This window comes from Falco biarmicus, chromosome Z (genome assembly GCF_023638135.1).
Source record: "Falco biarmicus isolate bFalBia1 chromosome Z, bFalBia1.pri, whole genome shotgun sequence".
Classification (NCBI taxonomy): domain Eukaryota; kingdom Metazoa; phylum Chordata; class Aves; order Falconiformes; family Falconidae; genus Falco; species Falco biarmicus.
The window spans coordinates 73,728,648-73,752,016 of record NC_079311.1 but is presented as its reverse complement, the minus strand read 5'-3'; the positions used below and the strand labels follow the sequence as shown (position 1 = coordinate 73,752,016).

The following is a 23,369-nucleotide window of genomic DNA, read 5'->3' as shown; positions in this document are numbered from 1 at the left end:
ATACAGAAAAAGAGAAGCAAGGTCCATACCAAGCAAAGTGTTGTGGACAGAATAGCTATTACTGACCCATCCAAGAAGATTTTTTGCATTTGTGAAGTGCTGTCATCCTGTTCTTTGGGAAATGCAGACATTTTGAGAAGAGCAGCACCGTTATGGCAAGACCAACACCAAATCTGCAGAAACACATTTAGCAGGCACAAAGATTGGTAAACCATCCTGTGCAAAGTATTTGCTTAAGTGACTGAGTGATTACAAGAAATTCCTCTACACTGTGCTTGACTGAACTTCTGGTGTATTCAACAAACCCATCAGTAGAAGCAAACTTCTGTATCTGCACCAAGACTACACGCCTCAGTACACTGTTACCACTTGCAAGTTTTAAGTTAAGCTTTATACAGGCACAGGGAACATAAAATGCCAGATTATATCAGAACATTACTTTTTCAACTGCCCTCATAGGTAAAAAAATTGATCAAAATGTCTATGGCCAAATTATGTTGGAAGACACGCCACAGCAACATAGTTCTTGTGACTCATATATATTAGCCACCAGTTTCTCCACACATAATATATAGTAGTGTTTTTCTTATAGGTCAGCCCTGACATAACTCACAGTAGGTACACTGTCATGCCTTTCCACGAGCTGTGCATAAATGGTCATCTAGGCATATGAAAGAAGATATTAACCACTCCACAATTAAATCAGATTGCAGTGTTACTGGTATTCCTTGTAGCAAACCAGTCCTCAAAGCTTCTTCCTTCCCTTTACACAATTTCTTGACTCACACCTACTGCTTGAACCTCTCAAGCTGATAATTAAATTCGCTTTTGAATGATGAATGATGTACCACTTATCTATAGGATGATGTACTTATGTTTATCTAAAAGTTGGGAAACGTGCAAGGACCCTTATTGCTAACATGACGGATGTACTAATTGCCAAGTCCTTGGATTTGTCATCTTTAAAAAGGCTATCTGGTCCTAAGTTCCTGTTGTTTATACAACGTGGCAAAGACAAGGACTTAAATCATGGTCACTAGTTTAGCGATATATGTAAATAACTTCCCAGAATTGTAATGAATATGTAAACGATTTCCCAGAAAGTTAATGAATAGGTATGAGTTGCTTGAATAAAGAGGGGGCTGAAAGGTTCCCTTGGTGTGCATGAGTTTGGTGGGGCAATCCCCCATGCGCCCAGCGCTGCCAAATAAAGATCGCCTCCGCTCACTTGAATATTGGTGCCCGATTCTTTAAATCACTTTGAAATGCAGTCAGAATGATTTTTGTCAGGAATATTACACAAATCAGAAAGTTATCATTCTGCTATCAATTTATACTAGCCAAGAGATACACCTCAAAAAGGATGCTGAAACTTCAAAATCATCAAAAGTGGAAAAAATTACTATATTGTCCTTTTACTGCCAGCTCAAATGGATTTAAAATGGTCAAGCTATTTTGACACTAGCTTTCCCAAAATTTGGAAATAATTAGAAGAGTTCTACAAGGCCTCTGAACAATGGTCAAGGGAAGAGCTATGGATGTCATCTACCTGGACTTCTGTAAGGCTTTTGACAATGTCCCCCACAGCATCCTTCTCCCTAAACTGGAGAGACGGACTTGACGGATGAACTGTTTGGTGGATGAGGAATTGGTTGGATGGTAACATCGAGATAGCAGGGGTCAATGGCTCAATGTCCAGATGGAGATGAGTGAAAAGTGGCGTCCATCAGGGATCCATACTGGGACGAATATTCTTTAATATCTTCATCAATGACAGACAGCGGGATCAAGTGCACCCTCAGCAAGTTCTCTGATGATGCCAAGCTGAATGGTGGAGTTGAAATGCTGGAGGGAAGAGATGCCATCCAGAGGGACCTTGACAGGCTTGAGAGGTGGGCCCGTAAGAACCTCATGAAGTTCAACAAGGCCAACTGCAAGGTCCTGCACCTGGGTCAGGGCAACCCCCCCAGTATCAATACAGGCTGGGGGATGAAGAGGTTGAGAGCAGAGAAGGACCTGGGGGTGCTCATGGATGAAAAGCTGGACATCAGCTGGCAATGCAAGTTCACAGCCGAGAAAGCCAACTGTATCCTGGGCTGCATCAAAGGAAGCGTGGCCAGCACGTCCAGGGAGGCGACTCTCCCCACAACTCCACTCTGGTGAGACCCTGCCTGGAGTACTTCATCCAGCTCTGGGGCCCTCAGCACAGAAAGATGGACCTGTTGGACAGCATCCAAAGGAGGGACAAAAAAATGATCACAGGGATGGAACACTTCTTCTGTAAGGGAAGGCTGAGAGACTTGGGGTTGTTCAGCCTGGAGAAGAGAAGGCTCCAGAGAGACCTCAATGCAGCCTTTCAGTAATTAAAGGGTGCTTATAAGAGAGACAGGCACTTTTTAGCAGGGCCTGTAGTGATAGGGCAAGGGGTAATGGTTTTAAACTAAAAGGCGGCAGATTCAGATTAGATATGAGGAATGTATTTTTTACGATGAGGGTGGTGAAACACTGGAACAGGTTTCCCAGAGAGGTGGTAAATGCCCTATCCCTGGAAACATTCAAGGTCAGGTTGGACAGGGCTCTGAGCTACCTGTCTAGTTGAAGAGTCCCTGCTGATGGCAGGGGAAGTTGGACCAGAAGAACTTTAAAGGTCCCTTCCAACCTGAACTATCCTATCAATGCAAGACGCAATAAAAAAGAAAAATCACTTCTGTTTCTGTGTAACAGCCACTGTAATTTGTCTGGTTGACCATCTCAGAAAAAAGTGACCCAAACTATTTTGAAGTCATTACCTGAAAGGACAAATTAGGCAGTACAGCACTATCTTCTCCGTGGATTAATTTCAGAGTATAAAGTGAACATGGGTTTCCTTGGCAAATTTGATGGACATGCAGCAACGAAGTTAACACTTCATAAGTGAGGTTACTTTGCTCCTTGTTTCTTTATATACTGGTTCTTAAACTCTGCTATGAGGTAGGAAGCCAAAGCCAGCTTGCTACATGGCACAGAACAGTGTATTTAATTTCATTTTCTGTTGAGACTGGCAGAAGTAGTTTTTCAGTTAGGCTACTTGGCTTTGTAAAAAAGCTGCTTTCCAGCACCCAAGCTTGGTAACTGGAGGTATTCAGCTATACCTGTACATGCACGGTCTTCACCTCAATATCCAAATAGCATTTCAAGCCCTGCATCCTGCCTCAGCTAGCAGTCAGTCTCATGACAAACAGGCTGATGTAAAAACACTCTAGTAGTATATGTAGACTACAGGACATTAGACACCTGATGTAAGCAAATGGGGGCTGTGAACCATGCATACATATTCTGCACTACATACACACATACAGCACTACATAATACTTTGAGCACTTCTTCCAACGTCTGTTTCCACTTCTATAGATGACTAGGTATACATGTGAGCTGTTGAAAACAAGTTCTGAAAATAATATGCAGTACTATCTGAAATCCTAATTGAAATTGTGTCTTCTCCGTAAGATTTCTTACCCTCAGCCATGCATATATACTTACAGGAATGCCTCTGCCTTCATACTTCAAGATACTCTCTTCAGAAACACATATGGGAACAACAAAATACAAAGGCAGCCTAAGGTAACAAAAAAAAAAAAAGTTTCTTGCACTTAAAAACTGAACAAAGAACAATCTCCAAGCTCATTTTAATGACGGTAAGTGTTCTAGCCCACATGTTAATTATATATTCACTCTTACTGCTACAATAACCTTTCTTACTATATAATTATATTGTCCTCAACACCCTCCCTTTATTTTCAACTGGATAAGGTATTTTCTTTCAATCTTGAGCTCTTCATTATCTTCACTGCAACATTCCTCTGCCTTTCCAAGATTGTAATTAAGTCCTACATTTAATTGTAACATCTAAGGCTGACTGTTAAGACCACCTTGGTTCTCTCACTCTTCGTTGTTTCAAAGGATACCCTTGTAGTATTAGACAACTAGTTCTGCTTCCATACTTTGTAAGCCGTTCATGTCACAATTCAAGAATGTAATTTAATATATCATGAATTTCCAGTACCAGCCAACGCTATGTTTAAGGCCCACAGAATCAACAAAGATAAGCACTTAACCTCAGCTTGGGCCTCTCAAGACGGAGTCCTGGAGTAAAGACTTCTTTGAAAATTGCTGTTTGTTTCCAAGATCCATGAAGCCTTTCAGGATCTGACCATTTCCCATCCCTGGCAGTGTTCAAGGCCAGGCTGGATGGGGCTTTGAGCAACCTGGTCTGGTGGAAGGTGTCCCTGCCCATGGCAGTGGGGTTGGAACTAGATGTTTAAGGTTCCTTCCAACCCAAACCATCCTATGATTTTATTGGACAACAGTAGTACACAAAGCCTTGTACACATTCTGAAGGTTCCCCAATAGATGCTACTTAGCTATACTCGTAGAAGTATACATCTCTAACCTTCGACTAAAGGCAACACAACTCCCATCAGCACATTTTGCAGATACACTTTAAACCAAGTACTCTTTCCCCACCCAGACCCCCAGCTAAAAATACAGAAAAATCTCAAGAACATGTAACTTGAAATTTTACCAGAGTAAAGGTAGAGGAAGGAGAAAATGTTATCCTAACCAGTAAGTATGACAAAAGTGTAGCTACCAGACCTTTATATTTTCTATTCCATTTTAAGGTGGTAACTCCACCCCTACAGATACTCTAAGCCTGACTGACCAAGGTCTTGAGTAGCCTGACCTAATGCTGAAGTTAACCCTGCTTGAGCAGGGGTTGTATAAGATGACCTCCTGAGGTCCCAAATCAACGTATCCCATAAATCAAAGTGGAAACCAGATACCCTAAACAACTGTCTAGGGTTCAGCATGAAAGATAACACTGATTTTTGCAAATCTTAATGAGACATATATACAAAGGTCACTGTTAACCAGGTCAAGCTTACTTTTCAGAGACTCTGTAGCCTTCATTGGTAGTCACTGCTTTGTATTTCACATTTCCTTTGGTCCGCTCCAACTCTCCACGCCAATCCTCAAGAGTGTCAAACATTACAGTTTGGTTTCTTCTATCTGTCAGACATCAATAATGTTAACTTTGTAGACTATCAGGAGCTCTAACATGAAAGCACTCCTAAATCAAGTAGTTAGTTTTTATTAAGGTAAGCAAGCAAAACCTCTTGTGTCCAGAAAGCCTTGAGTGAAAGATAAAATGTCTTTGTATATCACACTGCTTCTCTGATCTTCAGTGACACATCTTCCATCAAATACTGCTTTAATAACTTCAGGAACAGTTTCTCCTACAGAAAATAATCAGTTCTTATGGAACTTTCATACAGTTGAGGCTGACTTACATCCAGACTAAAACCCAGGATGCTGTGCAGCCAATACCACTGCAAACTAGTGCAGCTGACTGGCATCCAATAATCCAGGCTCAAATGTGGAATTAACAATCATACCAAAAGCCTTCCTGCAATTTAGATATTGCGCTTCATGTAAAGTTCATTCTTCTATCATGGGTAGGAGTTTAGCGCTGAACAGAACATTTCAGACACTTGACAAGAGCAGAAAATTAATTGCAGCAATTCAGTCTCAATCATTTCAGCTGAGAACTTTTCCTGTTATTTCTATTCAGCCACCTTAGCAACAGTTATGACAGCAGGATGGTTTAGCTCCAGATCTTGTAGAACCACCATAAAATTTACCAAATAAGGCCAATTGTTTCAAGCACCCATGATAATTAAGTATCCTGCAACATCAGCTAACACTGAAATACCAAACAGAGCTAGAATTCCATGGAAGATACAATGGCAAGTTGAAACTTTCCACCACAACACAAAGTAGATGAAAAATTTACAGTTGGAAACAGATTATTAATGAGCTTTAAGGGATGAATTAAGATTTTAAGGGTATGAGACTGTAAGCGGCATAAAGTAACAACTTCATAAAGAATGAGACCTAGGCATTTATTATTGAAGATAGTTATTAAAATATGAAAGAATTCTGGCACAATACTTTCAATGCTGCTATGAAGATTAGGCTTCACCCAGACTTGTTTAGTCTCTACCTGGAAAAGCTTAGTGTCTTTCTGATGTTTGTAGCTCAAATTGAACACCAGTTACAGACAAAGCCTGCAGGAACTACCTGAGTCAGCAGCGTGCCCTTGCAGCAAAGGCAGCCCATGTAGTCCTGGGCTGCATTAGGTAAACCACTGCTTAAAGGCTGAATGGGGTAATTGCTTTCCTCAGATCAGCACTGGTGAGGCCATGCCTGGAGCGCTGTGTCCAGTGCTGGACTCCCCAGTGAAGGCCTACTGAGATCACTAAAGAGCTTGAAACACCTGGTGTGAGGAGAGACTGAGAGCTGGGACCATTCAGCGTGGAGAAGAGAAGGCTCAGCAGGGGTGCAGAGGGGCAAGAAGTCTTTCCAGCGTGTGTTACACCCAGCTGGAGTGGAAGCAGAGGAGGGGAGTGAAGAAGATAGATCTGGACTTAGTGGTATCCTGTGACATGACAGAAGGCAACGCACACAAGCTGAACTACAGCAAATGCCATTTAAACAAAGTTTTGCACTATGAGCACAGTCATATAAGGAAACAGGCTGTTCAGAAAGGTTGTGGAGTCTCAGTCCTTGGACATACTCAAAACCCAGCTGGACACAACCCTGGTAAGCTTGCTGTAGCTAACCCTACTCTAAACAGCAGCAGATGGACAGGAACATGACTAGATGAGCTCCAGGTTTCTTCTAACCTCAATGATTCTGTAATTCCTTGACATATTTTGGTAATACCAAATTGTATTTGGTAATACCAAATAATTGATTAATACCTTGGGTATATCAAAATTTCCCTCTGAAAGGAATAGGTGTTGCTGATGCACTACGAGTCAGGTTTCTAATTCAAACAGCACCATTATTTCAGCTGAAGCCTGAACTATGAAATGCTAAAAAATGCACTGACAGTTTTATCTTGAATTTTGCAGCTTACTATATTATTCAGCCAAGTCTGATCAAGTGGGAAGACTATGTAATAAGTGAGCTGTAAGGGGAAGTCAGATATTTACTAGAATCTTGCTATGCAAACCTATGCTTTTTTTGCAGTTGCCTGGGAGAAACAGATTGCTTGCAAATAACAACAGAAAGGGAAATACTTTGTCAGATGCCACTGAAAATGTAGTAATTTAAGAATTATGAGCAGGAAGTTTTGTTCACTGCAATAGTACAGAAATGACGTATCGATAAAATTAAGGAAAATATCCTCTAGATGAGAGCACTCTAGTCAGAAGCACAGGAAAAGCACTAGCATATTGATCACAGTAAGTCTGCAATCCAGTGATGCTACTCTTGCTTGGAAAATTCCTGTGCAACTACACTGAAGGACACAGAAACCAACAGTAGAAAATCTAGAGATTTTTAGCAACAAGTCTAACAATGTGGAATGAGAAAAATGAATCTTCTGAAGCTATCTGCCAGCAGGGCAGAGTCATAACCTGAGAATAAACTCAGCTACTAAGCGTCCCAGACTGCTTAAAGAGCTAACAGTACACAGCAAATAAAAATAAAAAATACAAAAATATTTACCTGTGTTGTTTGGGGCAGCTGATGCATAAGAGAACAGAAACAAGCGTTTAAGCAGCTTAGGAGTCTGGCTATGATGAACTATACCACTGACGATCTAGGAAAGGACCAAAAATTAACACCCAAACACAGACTAAACACTGTCAGTGTGAAAAACATGATTTTTTTTACCCCCTCCTCCCAGTCTTTAAACAAAACTGTTCAATGGGTTCTGTCTCTAACAGCTGACTTTTAGAAAGCTTCCTCTGTTGCCTGAAGGCGCTAACTATTTGACTTAATGAGAAGCATTATACATATTCAACTTCCAGAATGGCTCTCATATTTAAATAAAGGTAGTAGAGCCCTAGGTTTGGAGTTCAGATTAACCTGTCAAAAGAACTCAAGTTATCAGGAAAATAACTATTCCCATGCGAAAAAGCCTGAAGTCTAAAATCTAATAGTTATGTATCACAAACAGAACAGCTTTAAAAGTTTTCCTGAGCTGAAGCCGATTTCTTGTAGTACTCTGAAGCTCTGGTTTTCTTCAAAGAGCCAGTGCATCTGATCTTTTTAACTGCTATACATAATGATGTTTAATGAGTAAGGTTAGCTAGTAAAGTTAGGTCTTTACTTTCTCTCTTAATTGGGAATGATCAGAAAACACTTCAAGTTTAAGGGATCTCTCAGGGTGAATTTCCTCCTTACCTCATCCCCAGAATTAGACACCCAACACTAAGCTTAAAAAAGAAAAATCTATACTTACTCTTTTCACTTCCTCTTCCTTTGTATATCTCAGGCAGAAATGAAATACCCTAAGGTCTTTACAGTAGATAATTAGCTTTTCTGGGTATTTTCTCAGTTGTCCAGTTAGAAGCTTCTTTTTCTCATCATAAACTGCAAAATTAAAAAGTCTAGGTAAACATCAAAAATAACTTTGCCATCTGTTGATAAAACTACCTCTGCTTGACTTTTCAAAATTCTCAAGAAACTAATTTAAGCTCAAGTTTTAGCAAGTCAGAACAAGCATCCTGCAACACAGACCAGCAAGCTCTTGTGCTAATATACTTGATAAACCCACTCAAACTACTTCCTGCAATGAAAGGAAGCTTGCAGCAAGCCAGCTGCTCCATGATTATTTCTATTCACATTCTGACTCAACAGTAAGCTGAAAGTTCTGAGACGCATAAAAAGCATAATTTAGAAGTTCCACCCGAGGGAAAGTCCCCAAACAACTGAGATCATTCATTCCTAAAATTATTATTTTTTTTAACCACCCCAAGTGGTTACAAAGTCCCCAAGAGAGCCTTTTGTTCACTTCTGTTTGAGGATGTATTGTTTCACAACTTGAAGTGCTGCCACCTAGGCCATTGTATATGAAATTGAAGTGTCTCATAACCAGCTTCCACTAGTCTCCCCCCAATCCACTCCTTCATGAACCCACACCACCATTCATACTCTGAATACTCAAACACTAGTCTAAGGTCAGGCTTCTCAACAAAGCCTTCCCCACTATTTACTAATTACCAGCTCCATTCTCCTTTACCTTTTTGAGCAATACAGGCATAACTGTAAGCCCTACTGCAAATTTACATAAAAAAACAACAACAAAAAAAATCAAATAAACTCTTTGATTTACTTGTAAATTAAAACCTCATTTTCTATCTTCTTTGATAATTTTGAAGACATTGCAAATCTCAAACCAAAAGTTCTCTTAAACAAACAAAAGGTACTGTTTGGCACCTTACTGCTCTGCAGTACCATTGCTCAAATGAAGAGAATACCTCCATGCTTATAGAAATAGCTGATACACTTCAAGATCCTTTTGCACCATCTTAATCAGAGACTTTTCATAGTACAGTCTTCTTTGCTTTGAATCATGGCATTTTGCAGCAATTGTTTTGTCTGTCCCAGAAAGATAATTAATGAAAATGTAGCTCTGACAAGCTGAGGGATAACACTATGTTCTGACAGATCTCTTATCTGTCATTTTATTATTAATTTATTATATCTTTTTTCTGGACTATCCAATCCTAGTTTCCAAAGTGGCAACACTGTTTTCTATAAAGGATGTACATGTACAACAAGCAGCAGCACTATAAGACACTTAAAAGTGTGAGGCATGTTAAACCAAGAGGAGAAAGCTGACTTACCTCCATAGATTTGGTCTACACATTGCAAGGTTATGTCATTTTCTCCTACAATCTTATTCTTAAATTGTGGCTCCTAGAACATGAAAAAAAAACCACCCTTAGAAATGTCACACTACTAAGCAGTAGCAGCTTCTCACAAGTAAAGGATGTATTTGGCACGTGTTAGTATCAGCATTACCTCTTAGAAACTGTGCAAGGCAGAGCACTGAAGAACAGTTATTAAAATATAGGCAGATGCAGGTTACACAGGCATAGTTTATAAATAAAACTGGACCTGCAGTTTAAATATCAGCCATGCTTGAAATGTAGATAGAGTTTTTACTTTTCAAATAGCTTCAAAGCATGCTTTTCCATTAAGAGTTACTTTTCAAACTAGAATCATCGCAGTAAACAGGAAATACAGTAACTTGGTGTAATCCAAGCCCTTTTATGACAGCTTTCCTTGCTATGGGAACCTGGCAGGAAATAGAAAATATCTTAAAAGAAAAAGTATCCCAAGAATATTCCAACATAACAGCCAGTTTTATCACTAGGTAAAATGAAGACACATGCACAACCCAATTCTCTACTGTTTTCCAAACTTGAAGCGATTTTGGGTTCCTTCACTTTTATCATTCTATGAGTTCAGTGTTAAAAATGACATTTGACTGATGTCACAGTTAAACATTGTTATGCTAAATATTATTACCGGAAGGCTGATGTACACTGCATCATTTTACATGAAGACAGCTGTGAACACAAGGTAACCTAATTCAAGTTATTTTCAGGCCTGCAGTACTCTGAATCAGGTGGCTAATAGTGAAGTTTTATTAAGAGAAATGTTGTTGTGACTTGGCATGCTATAAACCCAAGATTTAAAGTTAGTGATGGAACAGAAATTAGCATGGCCATTACCAACTTTCAGATAAATCTCATGTAAGCTGTGGAAAGGGCTCTTTGTTCAAATTCATTTCATAAAGTCCAAAAACTCGAATTTGGCTGTAGAAGCCTTAGTTTAAAATTTAAACTCCCTCAAATTTTACCCCAAGAAAATTTCAACTACAGTCGTGTCAAATCATATTATTCTCATTATTCTTCACTGTCAAGATCACCTTGCACTTGGGAGCCATCTACTAGGCTCTCCTTTACTTTTATCACCTAAATGGACCAGACTGTCTCAAATGTTTAAAGCACATCAAATAAAGGTGTGGTATTACCATTGCCCTTTGACAGCTCAATTTGAGTACCTAAACCAAAGGAAACAATATTCAACTAATTTCTAGTATTTAGGGACTTTTAATCTTTTTTAATGTTTGCCAGCTCATTAGTACCAGGTTTTCAAATCTTTGCAGTCAACACCTGACTTTGAATGGAATAATTCAGAGCTTTACTGAGCCACACAATTATCCACAGCATTTCCACTTGTGCAGCCCTGAAATGGCTCTGCAGCTGTAGCCCAAAGTCAAGTCAGACAGAAATTCTACATTAGAAGTACATCTGACAGTCACTTTTGCAGTTGCTACTAGACAAGCACTGAGAAATCACGTTTAAGCAAACTATTGATTTAATTTTCAAAACAATTTGTTCTTTTAACTTAAGCTTTACAAAATTACCAACTCACAAGACAAAGAGTTATACACTACATCTAATGTAAGTGTCTACGTACAGGCTTCCACTATTTTTACTCATCATTAGAGCCTGAGGAAGGATCTGCATAGACCAAGCAGATGCAAACTGTTTAAAATCAATCTGCATCCATTAAAACTTTTTTATAAATCTATACTAATGATGTATCCTTATATAAGGGAAAGATAGGATTATTTATTAAGAGACACTGCACGTTTTCAGAGCCTTTTTGGTCTTAATTAGAACACTTGTCTTCCTACGTTATCGTCTGCAGAAGTATCGTCGTCAAGGAAAGCAATCTTGAAGTTTGTGCATACAAGTTTCCCGCAAGTGCCACGATTTGATCCATCTTCTTGCATATACTTGTATACTGTGTTTGCCTCACAAAGCAGCAGTTCACCTGCATAAAAGAAACACTGACTTGCAATATAACTGACATTTATAATTGGATTATTTCAACTGTTACCTTAAACTCAGCATTAACTTTCTGACAGCTTCTCCTAACCATATGCCTGAAGGTATTTTATCACTGTTACACAAGAAGACTGAGGCAGCTCCTGGAATCAGTACATTGAGAGCCTTCCAGATTATTAACATTACTAAAGATGGACTGAACCCTGTTCAAGTGCACATGTTTAAGGGTTCTGTAACCACAGGTACCTGTATCATGGCCTGTTCTCAGTGGCAGAAGAATAACACCTGAAGTTGTAAAGAGCAACCATATGAGTGTGTACTTGAAAAATACAGAACCCACCAAAAAGTAGTTTATACAGTCAATAAACAAGCTGAACTGTTCCAGTTTTCCTTACTGCTAAAGTCTAAGAATGCTGAAACATTTGTGTTAATTATTACAAGTCCATCATATTTAATTTTTCATAGCTTTGACTGGGGATGTTGCTTATTTTACAGGTCCCTGGGCTACTTTAAAGTTCTCAACCATAACTTTGCACAAATTATGCTCAATGAAGTTCTAATTTTGAAATTTTCAGGAACTGAGCTTCAAGTTTAAGAAAGTCAAACCAGCTTTGATCAGCCAGACTCATGGTCCTTCAACAAAGTGCAAAAAAATCCACAGAACAATACTAATTTATTCTAAGATTTTACTTCTGCTTTATCTTAGTAACATCATCTCTCCTGATCTTGGAAAATAAATTTAAGAAGAATTGTAAATTAAAAAAAAAAAATCTTAACAGTGATTAAGGCATCAAAAGGCCTAAGTAACTCATAGTAGAATCAAAGAACACTACAAAGTAAGTTTGCACTAGCTCTTGGTCTTTAGTTTCCAAACAAACAGAAAACCCACCCAACTATCTTTTAAGAAAAAGGGAAAACTGAAGCATAGATAGTTCTCCACATGCAGCTTACCTGAAGACACTGTACTCTACAAAAATTGAAATTTTCAACAACCCATGCTGATATAGATATTATAAATATTTCAACCTATGGGGTTTGTTACACCAAACCCTCCATTTTACTACCTGGGACACTGATGTCACATCAGTGTTTGCTGCAGACATGGAAATATTTAAATATTGCTTACATTCTTTTTTTGTAATATTTAATACTAATAATATAATATACACTAGTTACCTGGTAATAAGTGAGGGTTTACTTCCTTTTCTATAGGTTCCTTTATGTATATTTCCTAAAGAGAGAAAGAGTAATCATTACTTTGCAAAGATCATAACTTCAACACATGCTGTAAATAACAGCACCTCCCTCTTAAATTCCTCATGTTCCAGCAAATAGGCGAATTAAAATTAAGGAAAAAAAAAATTATGAAGAATTTATGAAGAATTAGGGAGAACAGGTTTGCAGTGTGATCCTTCCTAAACAGTAACAGTCTACTAGCTAAGTAATTAAATCAGTGGTTTGACACCCACATTGTCAGTTAAATGTGGCTGTGAACATAAAAAAGGAAATGAATGCATTTTTTGTATAAGGAACAAGACAAAAATAAAGCATTACCAATACCTTCAGTTCTCTCAGCACATATAAAAACCATCTCCCAAAGTTCATTCATAAGCTTTTCCACATATAACTTAATATTTGTTTCTAATGTACCCTTCACAGTTTTTCAAGTTTCACCCTTCATTGTTTCTGATTTTCTTACAGGCATTATTGCAACCAAAGTTACTTAAACAGTACTACCAAGATTACAGCGAAAGGAATTTTAGAATGTCAGAGCCAAGAGGTAAAACCAGTCACAGGATATCCTTCAGTCTGGACCCAAACTGCAGAAAACAAACCTATTAAACTCTCAGTATCACTTATTCTAGCCTTGAAGCACTGATAGTTTGGCTAAAATCTCCAGCCAAAAGACTGTTAAACTAGAGGACATGCTACACCCTTTCCTGCTCAGCCAGTTCAGAACTTCCTCCTCCGAGTCCAGCCTTTCTGGAAAACTATTAGTTAACTGGAACGCCACCCCCCCCCCCACACACACACACACACCCGGGGCCACAGCAGTAAGCAAGCTAATTTTAGTTTGTCACCAGCATCCAGTCAGATACTGCAAATCAAAACAAGCAATCAAAAAGAGACAAACAGCAACAGTTTTGCTGGATTAAATACAGAGAAAGAAAAGCCCATGGGAGCATAACATAATCCCCCTCTGCCATTCATATAAACACTTGCTCTCAACTTGTTTCAGAAGACCCAAAACAAAGCTTGAGGGTTGCATAGCAAAACTAGAACCACCAGGAAACCATGTCATGAGAACAGCAGACATTCAAGACAGGTTGAAAAGAGGCAAAGGTTATAAAATGAAGTGGTGATGATGTGAAGAAAGGAATCCAACTAGATGGCAACTAAATGCAGGGAAAACAATTTGCTGCCTCTAACTTCTAAGTGTGTATGTTGCACAAGTAAATTTTCATCAAAGTTCACGCTTGTCAGTTAAATAAGCTGGTATGCAAACATGGCTCATGCTGAACACTGCTGCATTCAGAGAAGAAATATACACATGTTTTCCCAGTGTTGTCTCTTCACTGCTGGTAACTCCAAGCTAAACTTTGGTTTACTACTGCCTTTATTGATATGCCTTCTACTACCACTCTGAGTGCAACTAAATGCAATACTGTGTGCTCATAAACGATATCCCAACAATCACTGCTACAGAATAGTAAAACCAGGTGCTCTTCCAGTAACCTTAACTTTGGAAGGTATCATAAGGCATGTAACAACTACTGTTTATGTATACACAATGCTTGCATGTTTGTACTTATTGCCAAGAGTACCAGTTGATGCTAGTGTTGGCAGGTAAGACCTGGGCAAAACAAAATTTGACATCAAGTTAGTTCCTCAAGCTTACACCCATTTGTTAAAATGCAATGAAGTTTTTATAACAGGTATCACAGAGGCAAATAATTTTGAAGAAGTGGTTTAGATTTTGATTAGAAGTTAAATTGCTTAAGTTCTGAAAGGAATTAGAATTTCAATTAAATAGCATCACAGCAGAATAGAGACCTCAGTCAAACAGAGACCAGTTTATAAAATCCAGCTTCAATCTTCGTTGAAAAAACCTAGACGCTGAAGTGCTTACTATAGGCAGAATACCTGTAATATACAACAACTTCCAAGACTGAGCCTCCAAAGAGTTCTATTTGAAAGCCAACATTTATATTCCTGTAATAAAATCATAAATATTTTAAAGACAGTTTTCATACATATGCACTGGGGAAAGACAGAATGCAAGCCATGAACACTGCTGAAGAATCCATGCCACTGTGCTCATTTTCCAAGGGAGGATATGAAAATATATTAAATTCTATTAATGTCACATTTTGTATTTGCTCTTTTAAGAGAAGAGGGCAAAGATCTTTATGAAGAAAAGTTGTTAAGTCACCCTGAGGTGGTGCAAGTTCTGAAGGAACCTCTAAGTTTAGCTAATACCTCCACTCTGTTTTAACTTCATTTTCCTAATGGATTTCAGTTTTGCAGTAACACAGATCTCAGGACTAATTTAAGAGCCTGCTGACACTAAAATGCATGCTCCTCAACACCCCTTTAATCAGTCACACAGTTCATACTCACCCCCCCACCTCTTTCATGTCTGGGTTTGTCTGACTGCATAGTGAGGTAATTTTGCTCATAAGATCAGCCGGAAATTCTGCACTTGTGCTACATTTGGTTTTGCTGTTACTGCCTATTGTTAGCAGAACTGGCTCACCAACAGGTCAGCCGAGCACAGAAACAAAAGAAAGGGAAGCAGAAGTCTGTCCCTTTCCACAAGCTACCAAATCCACTCAAACCTGAGGAAGCTTCACCTTCTGATCATTTGTTAAAGTTAAGCTTGCAAGCACTTTCCACACGTGACCACTGAAAGCTACACACACCTCTAGAAATCTAGATACTTCATATGTAGCTTCCCCATTCTGAATGCCCCAAGCAGTATCTTGGCACTTCTTACTCAAGATACAACACAGGGAACCCTACTACCAGCAATAATTAAAAGCAGATACCCACAGGACATCATACAAGTGAGAAAAATTCGGGCTGTCTCAGAAATTACAGAAACAAAGACCTCAACCTTGCTGAAGGTTTGTCCTGGTTTCAGCTGGGACAGCGTTGGTTTTCTTCTTAGTAGCTGGTGCAGTGCTGGTTTGGATTTGGTGTGACAATGTTGGTAACACACTGATGTTCCTAGCTGTTGCTGGGTAATGCTTATACTAAATCAAGGACTTTTTGGTTTCCTGGGCTCTACCAGCAAAAAGGCTGGATGGGCACGGGAAATCGGGAGGGGACACAGCCAGGACAGCTGGCCCAAACTAGCCAAAGAGGTGTTCCATACCATGGGACACTGTGCTGAGTATGTGAACTGGGGGAAGAAGAAGGGGAGGGACGACACATCTGGCATTATGGCATTTGATTTCCCAAGTAACTATTATGCATGATGGAGCCCTGCTTTTCTGGAGGCAGCTGAACACCTGCCTAACGATGGAAAGTGGCAAATTAATTCCTTGCTTTGCTTGTGTGTGCAGCTTTTGCTTTACCTATTAAATTGTTCCTATCTCAACCCTTGTGTCTTACATACCTTTCCAATTCTTCTCCCCATCCCTCTGGGTGTGGAGTGAGTGAGTGAGGAGCTGCAGGGTGCTTGCTTACCAGCTGGGGTTAAACTATTGCAAGGTTTTAGAAATTTCTTTCTCAGAGCAGCTTCTCACCTGTGCACTTACCTTGCACTACATTCCTTTTTCCTAGGCTATCGAACAGTGGTAGACAATACAGCAACACCCCGTAATTATCAAGTATAACAGTACAGAGTACCAAATCATACCAAAAGTGAAGGCTGACAATGTCACACCATACTAATTCATAATGCATCATCCTTGTTAGTTCAACCCAGCCACAGCTGATAGCGCTCTGAAACCATGAAGTGCCAGGGAGAGGAGTCACCATGCCCTTACAGATTCCCTGCTTCAACAGGGGGGACACAACACAACAGACAAACCTCTTTATCTTGGTTTTTACCTTAGTATAGGGAAACACTGCGCAGCTTGCAGTGCTCCGGGACAATATTCAGCTCTCCCCTAAAGACACATTTAAAGGAGCTAAATATATTCCCCAAGTCTGTCTGGGGAGATATGTCTTTCCCAAGTGCTGAAGCATAAAAAAGCCACCATGTGTGAGGCAACACTGACTTTAGGGCAGTAAGGTCAAGTAGTGGCTATGCTATATTGACAGGGTCCTGACAGTTAGGGCAGGAGAGGGATCCCAAATAATTCCCACTCTTCCTCCTAGAGCCTCACAACTGAAAACAATTCCTTACCTACCACTCCACAGGGAAGTAAACAACTGTGGACAGAAAATGAGTACAAAGTGAAGAACGTTCCCTGTATGCCAGAATCCAGATCTTGTCAGAGAATTCAGGTATTCTTTTAATCAGTATTGCGAAGTATGTATATAGGCCTATTGCTACTGGATGCTGCTTATCATTCTCAGAGAGACTGTGTGTACAGTCTGCTGCTGAAATTATATGCTGTAAGCACTGAACCTACCTTACTTACCCCATGGTAATGTTTCCATTTACCCATAGCTGGGACACTTGTGCTACAGGTAATTCCAACAATGGAAAACAACATTTTTAGTAAACATACTGAGAAAAGCATTGTTTATTAGATTAAAGTAATAAAGAAACTCATTATCACTTCCTAGGGTATGAGTAGCACTGGCTGAAACATGCATTCTTTCAAGGCTGACAGCAAATAGCAGTGCTGTGAGAACACAGGATATTTTAATGTTGTTATACAGTTATCCACAAGCAATCTCTGCACAGGAAAGCTCTACAACATGGTGAGGCTTGGTGCGAACAACCACTTTTTTTCCTTATTTACTTATACTTCACTAAAGACTAACAAAGGGTTGAGATAGCTTTCTTAACTATATATTTATCTTTATCAGTTGTAAAAGTGAAACTGTATACTAAAATATTTGCAAGTTAGTTGTGGTGCTCCAACAAGTGAATACAGTATTCCTAAGTAAAACAAACCAAACTTTTGTCTAACAGTTCCACTGGAATCTCAAGGAAAAAAAGCAAATACCTGTGCTCATGCTTAGCATATACTTTGTATTCAGAAACAAACTACAATACACACTTGGTATTTTCTAAAAGACTATTTCTTGGTCAAACAAGCCTAATCCCATGTTGTATGTCATAAAAGCCCAGAGGAGATACTTACTTTAACAACAGTGCTGAAAATAATCTCTGCTTGCTTTCCTTCCTTTCGTGGCTCCATTATCCAATAGCCCGTTAGATCATTGCGCATGTTTTCCACATTTGCCTCATCTTTTATCCTTTCCTCTTTCCTTATATTGTCCTGCCCATCCCCTCTGACATCAACGCCCAGTTTCCCCCACATGAGTCCAGAGCCCAGCTGTCTACTTTTTGTAACTTCTGTTCCTTACACCATCCTCCAATTCCATCGCTCCAATTTAGAAGGAATGCCATACTATTTTAAAAGCGATCACTACAGAACACAAAATATTGTACCAAGATTTACAAGCAACAAGTATTCATAGTGGTTATGTGCTAACAGCAGTGCACAATTTGAGAGAAAGCACAAAAGGCATGAAAGTTACCCTCACAACTCAGCAGCCTGAGGTGTACACCAAATTTCAGGGACGAGCAGCACGAAGCAGAAGAAACTCTTAACAGTTTAAGGGCTAATACAAGAACTAATAACCTATAAAAATTAACATGAGGAATTAAACATTTAAGAATGCACGCACAAAAGGTAATATTATGGGACAAATCCAGTTTAATATCTATAGTTTTATTCATATTAAGATTTTTAAGAAAAATATGATCCAGCTTGTTAACCTCATAAATGCTTTCAATCCTGAAACATTTGAGTTAGAAATAATGAAGAAATTCACTGGTTCTTGTTTCTGTGTCTCCATAGACAAATATTCCTAGTCTATGATCAGACATGTCAAAACATTGACTTTATACCTTAGTATTCACCCCACTTCCTGCAGGGTAGCCAAGTCTGTCCTGAGGGGAAGTGTGTCACTAATATCAACATCCTATGGTCTTGCTCTCAACAGACCACTGATTGATCTGTGGTTCCATATAGCTGAGCATAACTAGGTTATATTTAGTCAGATGTCAAAAACACTGCTTTTCCAGACATTCTGAGGTTTCACAGCAGAAATTACTTCTTTTCCATTAATAAACAGTATTTTCTGCTGCTCACTCCTTACTCCCCATCTTACCATATATTAACATGAATAGAGTTCCTGTTTCTTTTCATATTTAAACAAAACAAACCCCAAAAGCAGCTTAAAGTTAACTTCATTTTATTTTTCTGAACACTATCTACTGTGTTGCTCAGGTATCTGAGCATAGACTAAAGATGAGGCTAGAAAAACACTCAGCTCTGCCTGTTACATTTTCTTATTGTAGGGCTCCCCTAACCTAGAAGCAGTATCTTAAGGTCTCAAAACAACTTTCCAGGCAAACAAGGACAAGCCTGAAGAATCTGGACATTGAAAGCAAGGGGGACTACAGCATACACTACTATACTGCTCTGTACTGCATACTGGTTGACAGAAAGTCTTGCTGCAAGTCAGAAGTACGAACAGATTCAAGGCAAGGCTCCTTAAGTTCGCCATCAAGTCCACCGTTATAGATGTAACCTGAAGCTCATGAGGTCCCTGAACTGCTGTTCCCCACCTTTCGACAGGGTCTAATAGAGGAAGCATTACACTGAAAACACCTGGCGCCTATATTCTCCCCCAGGCACCTGGCAGTTATGCTGTCTTGACGAAAGCAAAGTTCCAAGTTGACCAAACTATGTTCCCATAAAAGGGATTAAGTATGTCCACTGTTTTACAAGTCTAGCTCCAGTTTTTAAACTCAACTACATGGAAGTTAACATGTACAGGAAATTTGTGTTCAGAAAGTTATTTTTCTCAGGTGCATACAGAATACAGTTCCTTGAGAGATGCTCACTTCCACTTACTTTAGGATATCTAATCAACGTGCTTTTTTTCAGATTCCCAGATACCCTCACAGGTTTCATCACCTATATGAAGTTTTATTTTTAATCCTCATAAAATCCACTAAAGTCTTCAGCTTCCTGTGTAACCATCCCATTAAGGCAGTCACTGGCTGCCAAAAAGAGAGCAATAGCCAACAGAGCAAAGCGTTAAACTTGCTTTACTTGCTACTGGCATCAGACCTCAGTTTCATTGAGCCTTTGAAGGTGCAAAAGACACACCTATGGCAGAAGTCAGGTCTGTATTTCAAAGCTGCTGTTGCAAGAGCCCATGAAATTCTGAAATTTAAGTGCATAAAAGCAGCATGAATACAAAGAGGGAATGACTGCAAGCTCTATCTACTGCATTAGGATATTTCATTAAGAGCTTCAGCTTCTGATATTAAATACCTTTTTTCCTAGCACACTTCAACCATCCAGCATGCTCCTTTAAACAGTGAAGTGTCCTTCACTAAGTCCAACAAGTAAAGTTCTTACCTTCACGAAATTCAGTTCCCTGAGCACACTTTTTTGTACCTTTGTACATGATACTTCCCTAAGGTGAAAGACTGACTTCACGCAGAGATGTATATGCTGACTCCGGAGATGTTTGTACCTATTATTTATATCCATTTTCACAGGAAAACACAAGCAAGATAGAAAACTTTTAAAGTAAACTGATCAAACTACAAGTCACCAGGGATGAACAACATATAAAACCAAGAGCTGCCTCCACAAAATAAGGACCCAAGTTTTAAACAGCACAGCTGACTGAAGCCGTAATAACCCTGCATTCTTATACCACGTTCAGTGAAAAATAAAAGCAGCAGATCCTCCAAAGTCCTATCACTGACAAACTGTACTGATTCACAAGACAGACAAAAATCTCTTCCTTAAGAAGTTCTCAAGAGAACTGAGCAATTAAGAACCACCAGCTTGATACAAAGAATTAGGAGGTGGAAAAAGCCCAGCCTCACAAATGGCTAGTTTTCATGAACACGGGTCTTCCTTGAAAACAGCTGTTTACTAGGAATAAGTATGAAGGATTACTGCACAATACTGGTCTAACACCATCTGCTAACAACATGACCTCCGTAAACTGAGTCTAAAGCGACTTCAATCGAACTGCCAACCTAAGTTTCAATAAGTAAGTGAAAGGACAACAGGAAGAACAATATGAAAGATAACACACAGCCAAGAGTTCAACATCGAGCTGTTAAGGAAAGACAGCTAGGGCTTTCCAGCGACAGAACTGAAACCAAGGCGTTTACAAAGACAAAGCACACCCTGGGAGTGAATGGGATGTTAAAGGCCATTGAGAAAAACAGGTTCGTGAAGTCCCACCTTACAAGGTGAACAGTCACGATGACAGCCTGACATCTGGTCACCGCTTACAAAAACAATTCAAGTGAAGCACCAGAAAAACCATCAGCTTAGAGCTGACCAGCCATGCACGGTGGTTTTAAGCTTTCTCGAGAGGCAACAAGCGAGATGTTTCCCTCGCCCTCGGGGAAGCACCTTGGAGGCACCAGACATGCAACCCCGCACCAGACGCCCGCTGACACTCGGGCCAACCGCGCTCCCGTCCCGCACCGCGGACCCTTCCGCAACTCCCCGCGGCGAACTGCGAGACGCGGGAGCGGAGCGCCGGGAGCGGCAGCACGGCAGGAGCCGGCGCAGCTCCGCGCCGCCCGCCCCCCCGCCCGGCCCAGCCGCGCACGGCGGCTCCCGCGGCCCTGCCGAGACCCCGGGGCCCTGCCGAGACCCCGGGGCGCGGAGGGCCCCCGCCGGCCGCCCGCCCCTCCCGCTGCCCGCTCCCTCTGGCGCCCCCCGCGCAGCCCCCTCAGGGGCCGCCGCCACCCCCTCTCACACGTCGGTCGCGCCCGCCCCGCACCTCCGGGCTGATGTACGACACGAAGGAGGGCTTGGCCGCCTTGGCCCCGCTGCCCAGCATGGCTCCGGCCGCCTCCCGGCCGCCCCTGGCGCCCGCGGCCGCACCGGCACCACTTCCCAGGGCTCTTCCTCGCAGCGGCCGGGGCGGGGGGGGAGCCCGCGGCAGCGGCGGCGCGCGCGGCAGTATCCGGCACACGTGATTGATCCCGCCCCTACCCCGCCGCCGGCCATTTCTAGGGCACCGCCTCCCCGCCCCGCCCGTCCTCACTGGGCACAGCTGCTGTCAGTCATAAGCACGCCCTCCTCTTATTGGCCACGGGGAGTCGTGCCTGAAGAAGGCGGGGCGGTGGCCGCCGGGGGGGTGAGGCGCCCCCGGCCGCCGGGGGGCGCAGTTCCCCGTGCCCCCGCGGGGGGGCTCGCCGGGGCCGCCGCCGCAGGGCGGGGGGCAGCGCCCTTCAGCCCCGGGTGCCGTGGAAGCCCCGGTGCGGGTGATGAGCACCCACGTCCCGGGACCCGCGCAAGATGGCGGGAACGCGTGAGCGGCGGCGGGGGCGCAGCCCAGCCGTGCCCCTGGGCCCCCTGCCCGGCCGTGCCTTCAGCTGCGATGCGCGGCTCCCGCCGGGCATTTGTCAATTCAGAGCCGCGGCGCCGTGCCCGCGGCACCGCCCGCTCTCGCTGCTCCTCGGCGGAGCCCGAACCGTCCCTTGCGCTGCCGCTCACCCGCTGCGGGGTGCCCGGAGTGCCCGCGGTGCACCCCCGCACGCCCGTGAGGATGCGCCGAGTTGGGCAGGATGCAAACAAAGCCTTGGGGGGCTGGGGTTTGCCTCTGGCGGGGGCGGTGCAGGGAGAGCGACGTACAGCGGGCTCTCAGCATGCAACCCCCGAAAACCCGCCTGCCGACGCACCCCAGGGCGGCCTCTGCCCAGTGTCCATTAAAGTGTCACAGCCGCCGCCTCCCTGGAATGTTGTCTTTGGACACTGTGTAATCGGAGCTGTGAAACGAACACCAGGTTTACCGGCTATCTGGGTTACTTTTTAAAGCTTCATTTTTTATGCGGACACAGAACAATGCAAATATTGTAACCGCCCTGGGCGATGCAGCAGGGCTGCCGAGCCGTTCGAATGATTGATGGGAACCCGGGGGACAAAAATTTGCATACGGAGTAGACTTTATGGAAATAATTTTACAAAAGTAAACATCCTCTACAAACTCCAGTAGACCACAGGACGTGAAAATCAATAGCTCCTTCAAATATTAACTTTTTATAAGCATTTTTCATATCACTCCCCCTCTTTTTCTTGCAATACTTTATTTACCTGGCACCAAACCCAGACCTAGGAAAACTAAAGGAGAAAGTAAAAGATGCTTGGAGACGTAAGACAGCATTTATAAAAGTAAATGGGGTGGCTGTTTTAATTTAGAAATAAATCTTATTTCCCCATTTCCAATCTCAAACTCAAGGAACGAGAAGCCTGTTGGATTTAATCACCTTCTGCCTGAAAAAAAGAAAACTCAGATTAGGTTTCGTTCAGTAGTTTTACAACAAAGGCTGTTCTGGTGTGGGATCCCATGCAGAGGAGCACTCACGTTTCACACCACAGCTGCCTCCACATCATTCCCTTACATTGCATGTGACCACAGCTGCATAGGTCAAAAGTACAGGCCATGAAATTACATTGGTGCAAATTTAGGGTGAGGGGAAAACTGGGATAC

At 41.6% G+C, this 23,369-nt stretch overlaps 1 protein-coding gene across 1 annotated transcript in view; it reads right to left on the bottom strand.

Annotated features, from left to right (window-relative positions):
• MTMR12 (myotubularin related protein 12) overlaps window positions 1-21,841 on the bottom strand; it is a 43,246-nt gene extending 21,405 nt beyond the window's left edge. Inside the window, exons 1-9 of the mRNA XM_056324795.1 lie at window positions 21,657-21,841; window positions 12,873-12,927; window positions 11,543-11,682; window positions 9,678-9,750; window positions 8,291-8,421; window positions 7,552-7,645; window positions 4,923-5,046; window positions 3,520-3,595; window positions 67-173 (exon numbers count right to left, since the gene is read on the bottom strand). Of these exons, the coding sequence (XP_056180770.1) occupies window positions 67-173; window positions 3,520-3,595; window positions 4,923-5,046; window positions 7,552-7,645; window positions 8,291-8,421; window positions 9,678-9,750; window positions 11,543-11,682; window positions 12,873-12,927; window positions 21,657-21,716 (860 nt within the window). The 5' untranslated portion in view covers window positions 21,717-21,841. The remainder of the gene's footprint in view (window positions 1-66; window positions 174-3,519; window positions 3,596-4,922; window positions 5,047-7,551; window positions 7,646-8,290; window positions 8,422-9,677; window positions 9,751-11,542; window positions 11,683-12,872; window positions 12,928-21,656) is intronic.
• Between the last annotated feature and the right edge of the window lie 1,528 nt (window positions 21,842-23,369).